General features: G+C 34.6%; 1 protein-coding gene across 4 annotated transcripts in view; it reads right to left on the reverse strand.

Annotated features, from left to right (window-relative positions):
- col15a1b (collagen, type XV, alpha 1b) overlaps positions 1–13689 on the reverse strand; it is a 47436-nt gene that overhangs the window by 24406 nt on the left and 9341 nt on the right. For 3 of the 4 annotated variants that reach the window (XM_077724250.1, XM_077724249.1, XM_077724248.1), the window contains exons 1-4: positions 8792–9309; positions 5060–5247; positions 4597–4806; positions 2809–2961 (exon numbers count right to left, since the gene is read on the reverse strand). In XM_077724250.1, coding sequence (XP_077580376.1) covers positions 2809–2961; positions 4597–4806; positions 5060–5247; positions 8792–9134 — 894 coding nt within the window. In that variant the 5' untranslated portion in view covers positions 9135–9309. Of the gene's footprint in view, positions 1–2808; positions 2962–4596; positions 4807–5059; positions 5248–8791; positions 9310–13689 lie in introns of those variants that run through there. The other variant, XM_077724251.1, reaches the window with a different exon arrangement.

Genomic DNA, 13689 nt, shown 5'->3' on the forward strand with positions numbered 1-13689 from the left:
ATAGCTGGAGTTGAGATTAAAGCAAAAATTGTAGTAACATGGAATCTACGTGCTTGTTACTTCTAATATCAGAATGACAAGTCTGTGTGTGTATGTATATATATTTTTATATGTTGTTATGCAGCCTGGCGGTTCATGTTCAAATTCAGGTGGTTGCACCTGTGTGGAGTTTGCATGTTTTGCATGGGTTTTCTCTGGCTACTCCAGTTGAATGAATAAGGTTTTACAATAGATTTAATATCTTTGGGTTGATTTGTAAATTATCTTCAGAAAAAAAGTGTTTGTTCATTAATTTCCTTTCTTTAAGGATTTGGACACAATCATGCTAGAACAGAGAAGTTCCTTTAACATCTGTACACATATACTGTCCATGATGCCAGGTATTCCTTTTATCTGACCTAAACTAATCTTAATGCGATGTTTGACTTCCTAATTCAACATCTTACTCCCCATTTGCGGACCCTTTCCACATCGGAAGCCATTCCACATCCCACTTCTCCTTTGTTTGTACCTAAAAGATGTCAACAAACCATGTCAACATCCTTTGGAATGTAAATGTCTGGATTCCTAAGGGTCTTCAGTGCTCATGACTTACAGTACATTATTGGTGCTGTAGAGAAGGGTTAGGGAACGTTTTTAACAGAGGGAGCCATAAATAATTCCTATTTTAAACGTTATTCCATGAAAGCCAAACTCCAAATTTAAAAATAAAAATACATGTAATTATAAGCATTTTCTGTCATGCTCCACCACTTTTAAAGTATAGTAAAGTATCTAAACTCTTTTGATAACAGTGTTATGCTGTTGCTAATCAATGAGAGCCATGCAGAAGAGTCTCATGAAAAAAAAATTGAGAGGTAGTGTCGACGTCTAAGAGCTGACATGGCGCTCTTATTGGTGTGTTTGGGAGTCAGCTCTCTCACCAGTGGTTTCCATATTTTAGCTAACAGGTTAGCAGAGAGCCATATACACCCATCAAAAGAGCCCAATATGGCTCCTGAGCCATATGTTGCCTACCCATGCTGTAGAGCAGACATGGGCAAACTACGGCCCGCGGGCCACATACGGCCCTGTAGGCTTTTGAATCCGGCCCGCCGACGTTGTCCAAATAATGTTTTTATTTATTTTTCATTTTCCCCAAGATGGCGCCGTCACACGTAAGCCAGTAGCAGTAGCTCTGTCCACTCTTCTTTGCTTTTCGTGTTTTACAGCCCCTCCATCTTGTTTTAAATTACATTTAAATATTTCTTAATCCATTCCTTTTTCCTTTACTTTGTACTTTATACTTTAATGATGAGTGATGAGTATGTTAATACTTAAGCCCTTTTTTCTGTTTATATTTCATATGTACTATTAACGGATGCACTTTTTTATATGTATCCTACCTTGTGCTGACCCATCTGTCAAATTTTTAGAGTCAATATGGCCCCCGGCCCTAAAAGTTTGCCCACCCCTGCTGTAGAGCAACCTAGAATGATTATGCGCAAAATTTACAACTGGTAGTTTTGTCTGCACTATGCCTTAACACCAACATAACCCAAAATGTCCTAAATATTACAGTTACAGTGCTTACGTCAATAATGTGGTGTGAAAGTTGAATTTCCCCCAAAATGATGACGACTATAAAGATAAAAAACGTGGACATAGTACTCAGAGAAATTGGAAGGAGAGCTTCAACACTGTGCAACAATGTGTTCCGGAGATAGATGACAACATGATGATAGCCATCGAATTTGGCAATCATTTTGACGGAGTCAAAACCATATTTGTACAAATAAAAGAAACAGCTATCACAACTCCTCACCCCATGCTCCTTGTGTGCCAAAAAAACTTCTCGAATGTGATTCAACAAATTTAACTGACTTGGAATGAAGCTCTCAACAGCCTGCACACTCAATCATCATCTTCACTTCACCTTAATTGTACTGCACCCTCTCTCATCATCATTTTTGGGATTAAGATTAAGCAGAGAACAGCTACTGTCAGAGGTGAGTACTGAATTTAAATTATTTACACATTTGTTAGATGTACATTCTATTTAAATATTAATAGATTAGATCATTTATATATGCATATAATTGTGTAACATTTAAAGCAGACATGGGCAAACTACGGCCCGCGAGGCGTTTTAATCCGGCCCGCCGATGTTGTCCAAATAATTTATTTATTTATTTTTTATTCCCAAGATGGCGCAATCACGCGAAAGCCAGTGGCAGTAGCTCTGTCCACTCTTATTTGTTTTTCGTGTTTTACAGACCCTCTATCTTCTTTTAAATTACATTTTAATATTTCTTAATACATTCCTTTTTACTTTACTTAGTACTTTATGCTTTTTACATTAATGATGAGTGATGAGTATGTTAATACTTTAGTCCTTTTTTTCTGTTTATGTTTCATATGTACTGTTAACAGATGTAGTTTTTTATAAGTATCGTATCTTGCGCTGACCCGGCCCATCTGTCAAATTTTTAAAGTCAATGTGGCCCCGGGGCGAAAAGTTTGCCCACCCCTGATTTAAAGTCTACAGTACTTAATGTTTTATGGACGGAAAAACAAGTATGGTAGAAATAACAGGGGTGATCCTAATTCACAGTTTTTTTTAATATTGCGGCCAGGCCCGGTCTGCATTATCTGTGAAATTCGTGGGAATACTGCATTTCTATTTTCAGCGTATGCCCTACGGCTGACTGATGACCAGTCTAGGGTGTAGTTTGCCTTACGCCCGAAATCAGCTTGGTTAGGATCCAGCAACACTTGCAACCGTTTCGAGGATGCGCGGTATGGAAGATGAATGAATTTTCCACTTACCACAAACTTCTCAAGGCCAGTTCCTCCTGCATTTGCTACAAAAATGCCTGCATTAGGTGAAAAAGTGAGTCGTTTTGGTCTTCGGTGAAAAGTTTCTCTCTCAGCCTCACCACAGTCCATGTAGAGACGCACTTCATTGCGCTCTACAACAACCTGTAACGCCAAAAAAGAAATTGAAAGAATGAACACTAAGTGATGGTTAGTACTTTGGCATTTGCTGGCGTACACCCTAAAATAATTGGTGTAATCATATTTTTGCTCAAATAATATTATATGTAATCTCCGTCTGCAATACATACAATCTTACATTATGATCACACACAAAAAATCCACATGCATATAGTTCATTAGTACTACATGTCCTTAGGTCAAATATAAAACAAACAAAAAAAAGAATGCGCAAAAGCAGTTTTTAAAATACCATTTATTCTGAAATACCATGTAAATTTTCAGTTGTCTTATCAAAAAAAAACAACAACCCCGTAAAACTAAATATGATTGTCTTTTATTTAAATTGCCGTTTCTTGTAACTGTGGGAACTCTCGCACCACAAACAGGAAACTGTCAACTGTGTATTTTTAGCGTAGCAAAAGAAGCAATGATACGATGGATTTGACATCAGTTTTGAAAAAGAATGGAAAAAGCTGTTCTCCTATATTTCGATCGCATTATAGGATATTATTTAGTCTAATTTGAACATCCACTTTACATCATTCAACCCTGTTGTGCATATGATCAAATAAAAAAAATCACCTATGCACAAAAGTGTTTTTGTACTTTTTTCCCCAAGCAGTAGTCGTAATGGTTAGCTGCTACTACTGTGAGAAGGCTAATCACTCATATAGTGTAAGAACAAAAATATATTCCGTGGATTTACAGTGAGAGCTTATTATGTGTTATAAAGCTCATTATATATTATTTTTGTATTTACAGCAGAAAATCAGAGAAGGCTTATTTTGCTCAATCTTTTCAACACGAAAATGTGCTCCAATTTGATTTGATTTTGATTCATCTATTTAATAAAGGACATGCACATATTTATGTGAATGAACATACATGTAAATCTGTAAGATTGAAGTTTAGGGCTAATTCTTGAAATTTAGAATTTGTAGCATAAAATCTCATCTCATATCATTTTCTGAGCCGCTTCATCCTCATAAGGATCGTGGGGGTTGCTACCCTGTTGCTGGAACCTATTCCAGTTGACTCCGGGCTAGAGGTGGGAGACACCCCGAAATGGGAGCCAGTCGATCGCTGGGCACAAAGAGACGGACAACCAACCACACTCACACCCATACCTAGGGGCCTTTAGAATGTCCAATCAGCCTATCATAAAATAAAATCACTTTTTCCCCATATAATTTCAAGGCTAAATTGTGCTCCAATTCTGGAATGATCCTAATTTAGATCTGCATTCCGGCTAAAATAATTGATTGAGATTGGTGTCAAAAGGAAAACAAAAACCCAGAAAATGCATCACTCCAAAAACTAAAAACACAAAAACAATAACAAAAAATAACACTTGGCTTCACTGTAAGTTGACAGAAAGCAATTTTTAGAGGAGAAAATAAGATCATTACAGAATCGTAGCACATGATAGCTTTGAAATTATTGGGGGGGGGGGGGGGGTGGGGGCATTATACTTTGTTGATTTTATGCTGCAAATTCAATAAAAATATATACATAATGACATTTCAAATGCTTAATTAGATCAAATCCACATTGTTTTTTTTTTCAATATTATTATCATCATTAAAGTGTGTACTGTACTACTACTACTTTACTTACAGTAAAGCGAGTCCACTGGTCCGTCATGTCTGGGACACTAAAGGCAGCAACTTTTTGGCTATGGGATGGCTGTTTGCTGTCAGTGTAGTATAATAAGATATTCTGTAAACCTTCATGGACTGGAGTAAGGGCCAAGCCCAACTCGACCACCTTTTGGTGCACATCTGTGATGGCAAAGACCGTGCCTCCTCTCTGACTTGCTGGCCGGATCTAATGTAAATGAAATATAAAAAATAACTGATTACTATTGAAACAGTCAAACTAATAAAACAGCTTAAACAAAAACGAAAACAAAAGTTGCAGCAAATTAAAAATGTTGTTTGGAAATTTCTTTACAGATATATTCTACTACAATTTCTTTTTTACACTTTGTTATCAATTAATTCTTTCTCAAGAATGTTCCTGATTTTTGTTTATAGGTCGCTTTCAAATTAATGTCTGATTTTAAACTTTGACTTTTTACCGTGACAATGATGGCGAAGTCGATGTAGAATGGGTCTGGAACAAAGGACTTGGCGAGCCTGCCTATGTTGGCTTCAGGCCCAAAATGGTAAGCTGGAAACCCCTCAAAACCAGGCGTGAAGGAGACAGAAGGAGGAAGTGGCATGCCAATTAACGCTGTCAAGTCCACATGACCTCCGGAGCTTTGCTCTGACAGACACAAACAATGCCAAACCTGAGAAGTGTGGAGTAACATGGTCATGTCATTCATTAAATGCATCCTATACACAGACGCAATGTAGAAGCCAATATTTTTTTCAGAGCCATTCACGTGCCTTCGCCCCTCTTTAATCACATTGTTCGATGAGTTTTTCTTTAAACTGTAATACTTGTATTATTTTTTAATGGATTATGGGGTAATATTGGGGGATTTACTACAGTTACAAAATCTGTGCTGAAACAAAAATAGTTTCGTAAGTAGAGGTACCGATCATTGTATTTTTTCCATTTTGTGGGAATTATACAATTGTTATATACTTGTGTAGACGGCACCACATTCTCTTTATTTCACCCCTACCATTTAGCCTGTCTCCCAGAGTGACCAAGTCTCACCTCTGCATTCCAGCCAACATCACCCCTGCTACAGTATTTATATCTACAGTCACGCACACATTCTCGCTTGCTACCCAAGTGAGGACTTATTGACACAAAACACGTCCTAATCCCCCCTCTAACCTCGAGCATCACAAATGAACAATCGCAATGAGGCCAATGTTAACTCCAAAACTTAATCATCGAAGTCATGGGCCCGGTGCTAGACAGGGGGCCACACACGCTATTTTTTCAGCTATATGAACAAAAGCTACAGATTACACTAGACATGCCAAGGATTTGGGGGTCTCTAATTTATCAGCCTGACCAACTGGAAACCTACCTGGTTAGAAGCTTTAGTGTTTCTGCTTAAAGGAGGTTAGAGGGAGAATAACAATACTAATAGAAATAGAGTTGATGTTGCAAATGCAAAAACAAATGTATGTATGTTATTGTTAAACAATGTGCCCATGATTTTATTAGTACACACAACTGTGGATTTTAATTTGGAGATTATATATATATATATATATATATATATATATATATATATATATATATATATATATATATATATATATATATATATATATATATATATATATATATATATATATATATATATATATATATATATATATATATATATATATATATATATATATATATATATATATATATATATATATATATATATATATATATATATATATATATATATATATATATATATATATATATATATATATATATATATATATATATATATATATATATATATATATATATATATATATATATATATATATATATATATATATATATATATATATATATATATATATATATATATATATATATATATATATATATATATATATATATATATATATATATATATATATATATATATATATATATATATATATATATGTATATGTATATATATATATATATATATATATATATATATATATATATATTTATATATATTTATATATATATATATATATATATATATATATATATATATATATATATATATATATATATATATATATATATATATATATATATATATATATATATATATATATATATATATATATATATATATATATATATATATATATATGTATATATATATATATACATATATATATCCTTATGTTGTATCCTTACAAATGTGGTACTTGCAACTACTAATAGAAATAGAGTTGATGTTGCAAATGCAAAAACAAATGTATGTATGTTATTGTTAAACAATGTGCCCATGATTTTATTAGTACACACAACTGTGGATTTTAATTTGGAGATTATATATATATATATATATATATATATATATATATATATATATATATATATATATATATATATATATATATATATATATATATATATATATATATATATATATATATATATATATATATATATATATATATATATATATATATATATATATATATATATATATATATATATATATATATATATATATATATATATATATATATATATATATATATATATATATATATATATATATATATATATATATATATATATATATATATATATGTATATGTATATGTATATATATATATATATATATATATATATATATATATATATATATATATATATATATATATATATATATATATATATATATATATATATATATATATATATATATATATATATATATGTATATATATATATATACATATATATATCCTTATGTTGTATCCTTACAAATGTGGTACTTGCAGCCCCATATGCTAAATCATTAAGACTTTAACCTCTTCAAGTCACAGCATCTCTCTGACCAATAGGAATGAACACATTATCATCCAGAACCTAAGTCACACTAAGCTCTCTCCATAAATAAATTAATTATTTCTATCCTGAGAAATGTGAAAACGACTGAAATGCAAAATCCTTGATCTCATTTTTGAAAGCATGCCAAAACATATGACATTGCCTTCATAAAGACTAATGTTTGTCCATTCACCAATTCAGTACATTTGTGACCTGCAAAAACTGTCCTTTACCTGTGGACATTTTATGTACTTATTCAGGAGACTAATTAGAGTTAATGCTTCATCAACAAATGTTGCTTCAATCAGAAGTTGCATCTTTTCCATTAATCTGTCAGCCATTAAGCAAACTTTGAGCCATGATTTCTACTCAAAGTCCCTCAAATTACACCTAATCCTCATCATGTTGGCCACATGAATGCTTGATCAGCTTGGCCAGATTTATAAAAGTCCACCCCCTCCGTGTTCTCGCACATAACCTTTTAAACCCACCTTGACCCTGTCATGCCACACAAAAGCTTCCTGCTGTTTGGCCCACTCGTCGTAGATTTCTCAGGCTCCCAAAGATTTAGTGCAATGCACATCAGGGTACGGCTATGTCACATGCCAGCATTCTACCGAAGCAAAAGCGAGCACTTCAAGAAGAATTGAAGTCTCAGTCACAGTATCTAAAACTATATAAATACATCTAGCAGATTATCGGATATTGTTCTGTGTCCATTATTCTACTTAACTCATTTTAATTGGCCGAAAGGTCATCTAAAGTGATTCATTGTTAGTTAAAGAAGCCCACTATTGTTCTCATTCATACAGATCAATTTTGGGACTGGAATCAGAACATCTTCAAGGATATAACCAATTCAATAACAAAATAGCCTCTAACATTTTGATTGAAATATTTGTGGAGAATCTAATGAAACTAACGATTATCTTCGATGATACAATTTAGGAAAAACTGTCTGGGAGAAAATAGTCATATTAACCGTGATACCATTCCACAACCCCAAAATAATATATTTTTAAAAATGATTTATTCTCCAAGCTGCTTATCCTCACCACGGTTGTGGTGATGCCGGAGCCAATCCAAGCCAACAATAGCCAGTAGCGGAGTATGCCCTGAATTGGTCGCCATTCAATCACAAAAAGTAGTAAATCAAAAAATGAAATAAAATGAAATTCAGGGTTGAGTTTGAGAGAAGGGCTTATCATCTTGGCTAGGAAGTGAAGTCACCCGGATTTTATTGTAAATTATTTATCGATTGCAATGATAACGATCCACAATTTCATGTCCAAAAATAATGAACTGTTGTTTAATACTCTCAAGTTTGTGCACTCACCACTTTTCCAGTGTCTCAGTGGTTTGAAATGGGATTTGGTCATCAGTACTGTCATCACATCAGTAGGTTGCATTCCCCGGAAAGATGTGGGCGCATTTGGGTTGAGAATAGTCATCTCTCTGTCAGTCGGGATGACGCTACTGGAAATAATTTCCGTTGTTTCTTCCTCTTTTCCCTCCCATTCTTTTGTCCCTTGGAATCCCGAAGGGCTTGGTGAAGTTATGGATAGGGTAGAGGGGATCGGGGTGCTCTTGGGGCTTGACCAGAAGATGTCCCACAACAGCGCTTGAATAGGTATGCACAAGAGGAGGAGAAGAACAAGAGAGATGCAAAGTGCACCCATTGTCCTCTCTGTGTGTACAGAAGTACAACAAGATGGCTCTGGTGAAGTTGAGAAATGATGGACTTCTCCAAAACGCTGCGCATGCAGAGTCAATAACAAAAGGTCCAAAAAATGAAGAAATGTAAGCAATCTTCTTCCTTCTCACTGTTCCTGCTTCATCTATTCCCATGGTTTTTAACCACCCTCTATTTTTTGCCTCACTCCCCTCCCCGCCTCACTCTGCAATTAGTGACTCCCCCTCATTTAGCACTCCACAACACAGCAGACCTGATTTTCACTCCCTTGTCCGTTCACTCGGGTGGAAGGACAGATTTGAGAGAGAGCTCATTACTTTCCTTCTCTTCCTCATTCAGTCTTTTGCACACTCATATCACTTAACTGTCCTTCTTCGTGAATGAACAACACAGTTTAGAACTTTCAATTTTTTTCCGCAGTTTTACATATAGGCTAGAAGTCAACTGTAATGTGTATGCACTTGGTGGAAAATAGTTACTAAGTTATGGTGGGTTAAAGTCTAATGCAATCAACGATGATGCAAGAGATGGGATCGACACTGAATCAGTTTTTCATTGTGTTGATACTTTCACACGATTCGCTATGTTCACAAAATGTCAACTCATTACCATTAAGGTTTTTGAGCGCAACCGATAGAGAACTAACATCCAAAACTTATGTTGAGGTTGATAAGTACTCAAACATGCTTGTAGAAGTGATACTGGGTTTATGCCAGCGTTGTTCCCATGGGGGGCAAAATATTCCAAAATTGCAAGTCAAAATGTACTGTGTATGTGTATGAGAATGTGAATTGGATGCAAATGCCCACGAACACTACAATGGGAAAGTCAAAGGAGCTCAGCATGGATCTGAAAAAGCGAATCTTTGACTTGAACAAGTCAGGAAAGTCACTTGGAGCCATTTCAAAGCAGCTGCAGGTCCCAAGACCAACAATGCAAACAATTGTTTGTAAGTATAAAGTGCATGGTACTGTTTTGTCACTGCCACGATCAGGAAGAATACGCAAGCTGAGAGAAAATTGGTCAGGAGGGTGAAGCTCCTACTACTGATATTACTCCGCTGCTTCTTCTACTGATATTACTACCGCGGCTCCTTCTACTGATATTACTACCGCTGCTACTACTATTGATATTACTACCGCCGCTACTAATACTGATATTACTAATTCTATAACTAATAAGTCAGAGGGAAAGAACCTTATTGCAACCACTAACCCACTTACAGTAATATACTGTGAAGACCAAAACATCGTATAGCATATACACAATGCAAAAAAAAAATCAGAGAAAGTTCACTTAGTGCACATGAAAAATATAATATAAATACCCAGAGAAATTAAATGTGATGAAGCTATTGCAAACAAATACAATGTTAGAAAATCATGAGGCCGACATGTTGCAGACAGTGCCAAAAATTCATAAATGTTAGGGAACACACGTTTATTCATTTATGCATTTTGGTGCCGCTTATCTTGACAATGGTTGTAGATACTTATGTATTTTTTGTGTGAAATATAAGATAATTGAAATGTAAAATATTCCATTTTCCGATGTATGGTACACTAGTGACTAGTGTATCATAATGTATGGAACAATTTGTTCAGATTAATGGTATACTGTTTTAAAAGTGGTTTGTAATCAATTCCAACCCACGTGTACAAAGGTGTCTACTTGAGATTGTAGTATGGGTTTCTCGCATATAAACCGTTGGAATAAGCACTGGCAAATGAAATGACTAATTGTCTGAATGGTGAAACCAGGGTGCGATTGTTGTTAGAATGCACTAATAGATAATAGGAAGAATAGTCGGATACCCTCTAATGGAGCAGATGATAGGTTTAGTGTGGCTGGGGAAACTGGCCTTTGGCTCGATTCCTTGTGGATTAGTCATAGAAGAGGGATAGAAAGTCTGGGGTGGTCTGCTAGGCTTTTAAGGTTACTTTAGGGATTTGTTAGTGCAGATAAGAGAGTGAGCTGCAGTGGGGTGGATTAAACAGATGAACTATCCTTGACTCATCCACCCAAGATGATAGCTAACGAAAATTTGATGATGATTTCCATTGCAGTAGCGCTGTGAAAGAGGCAACCATACATTTAGCGACAATACTCATCTCAACAATTGTACAGTATTTTTCTATAGTCACAAAAGGAAAGTGTATTTATGTGGCCTTAATTTACCAAAAGTTCCCAAAGAGCTTCACACTTCACACATTTGACAGACAGTTGACATTAAACAGTGACATAAATGAATAAATAACACTAGATTAGCTATATTGATAAATAAAAAATATAATTATCTGTTATTAAAACAAGCCACAGCAACATTATTAATGACTTCCTTCAAATTACAATTGGTGGTAGATTAAAAACACTTAAACATTGATTCAGAGCCACTGTCCATGAAGGGTGACCCCATTTAGGGCCTCTGGATTCCAGGGAAAGTAACCCCTTCACCTCCCTCTCACTTTCCGCTCTACCCAACAATTATGACTAAGAACTCTAATTGGTTTACTGTCAGAATCAATCACAGTAACTAATATGAATTTATTATGACTTGTAAAATGGCTTTGAAGCCCATATTTTGAAAATGTTAAAGATTGCAGGCATCATAGACAAAAGGTAAAGTGTATTAATGGTGTTTTATCTGAAGATTTTTCTCTCAATGGTTAGAACTGCAATAGTCATTTTTACAGTCAACATTTATGACATGAAAAATATTACCCTAATAAAGTATTGCATTACATTTGAGGTGTACCGTTGCCCAGCAGAATTGATCCAAATACGGGATCTTATTACCCTCTAGCGGTCATAAAAAACAAATCAGTGCAGGAAAAAAACTCAAGGACTCAAAAAATGTTAGTGCTGAAATTAGTCAGTTCTGATGTCAATACATTTTAACATTTTTTTTCCACTTAAAATATTCTAGTTGATAAAGGGATACACCTGCCTACAGTTCTGTTCTTTGGTAAAAAGTATGACTTCTCAGACAAATTTTGATTGGAAATAACTTTCTTAATACAAAACAGCATTCTGAATGAACATTAGGCAAACATTCATTCACCCAATTTTAGTGCAGATTTTTGCATAACAACAACATGACTTTGAGGGATAAGTGAACTGCAGAACTGATTTTCCAGATATAGAATGGGACAAAGAAGGGGGAAAAACACACACATTACACTTAAGATCATATTGGAAAATTCTACGTCTTGAATTAATGTGTTTTGTGACGAAAGAGGAGGCATGTAAAACTTACACATAGAGGCTGGGGCCAAAGTCCGAACCCCAAATAAATGTGTCAATTTAAGTATGACCATACCTGTCAACCTCGAACCATTTGTGATCTTACCAAATTTTGTTTTCGCCCTTACATATATGTATAAATACATGGAAAATCTTACCACTTTACTTTTTTGTAAAAAATCACGAACAACAAGTAGAAAATGTATGTTTATGTGTTTATTGCTTTCAAAGTTCCACTACAACAGCTTCCTACAAAAATTGTTCCAATACCTGGTGCATTCAATAATATTTTAATGTGCGTTCACATGACATTTGTTGTAATTCATGGTCGCTAAACTTGCATGGAAGAAGAAAAAGAATTGATGCTAACATTGAAAATATGTTGAAATAAAGAACATATGATTTGATTCACTATAGTAAATGAAAAGACTTACCTTTGCAATTTTTGAATCCGGGCACATTTCTTTGATCAATGATGTGAAATGATCAGCCACTGTTGCTGGCAAGTTGTGTTCAGCAACAAACTGTGCAAACAGTATCTCTGCACGTGTACACAGATCTGGTGAAGGATCTTTGATTTTAGCAGAGAAATGCTCACTAATGGGTTTAAACTGCTTGGCCTTATGAACAGCTTCAATGTGGCCATCTGTGCTAAAGTGCCTCCGGACATCATAAAATCCAGAGGCAGCAACCTTGATATCAGTCTTACAAGCCACACAGTATGAAAATTCAGGTCCTTTTTTTGAAGATTGAATCAAACCTGCAAATTCATCTGTTCTTGTTTCCCACTCTTTTCTGTGTCTTCCATGCTGTTCTCTCTTTTTCTTTGGTGCTGGTTCAGCCAATTTCAAAGTCCTTTTCATTGAAGCCATTGTCAGATAAATCAACTTGTACCACGTGTAAGAGTGTATTCTTGACTTGTAAACAGACCAGAAACAGCTGATCAAATGAAAGTAAACATAAACAAGGGAACAGGAAACGGAAATCACATGGTGAAAGTGTTACAAAACGAAATGTTTATCATGATCTTTTTTTTTTAGCCAATCAGAGGCGCCGGTACATATATCACTTGGCAGACATGCGTTTCCGGGAAGAAACAATGGCGGATGGTGAAAAATGGCTAGAAAGTGCCTTAATTTATTTTTTTTTCTCAAAATCACCGTTTAGCGTACCATTTTCATGTGTACAGCGTACCAATATAAAAATGGGCTTTCAGTTGTACCAATTACGGCGAGAACGTACCAGTTGACAGGTATGTATGACCAAAAAAAAAAAGTGAAAATACAGTAATCCTTCAG

This window comes from Stigmatopora nigra, chromosome 9, assembly GCF_051989575.1.
Source record: "Stigmatopora nigra isolate UIUO_SnigA chromosome 9, RoL_Snig_1.1, whole genome shotgun sequence".
Classification (NCBI taxonomy): Eukaryota; Metazoa; Chordata; class Actinopteri; order Syngnathiformes; family Syngnathidae; genus Stigmatopora; species Stigmatopora nigra.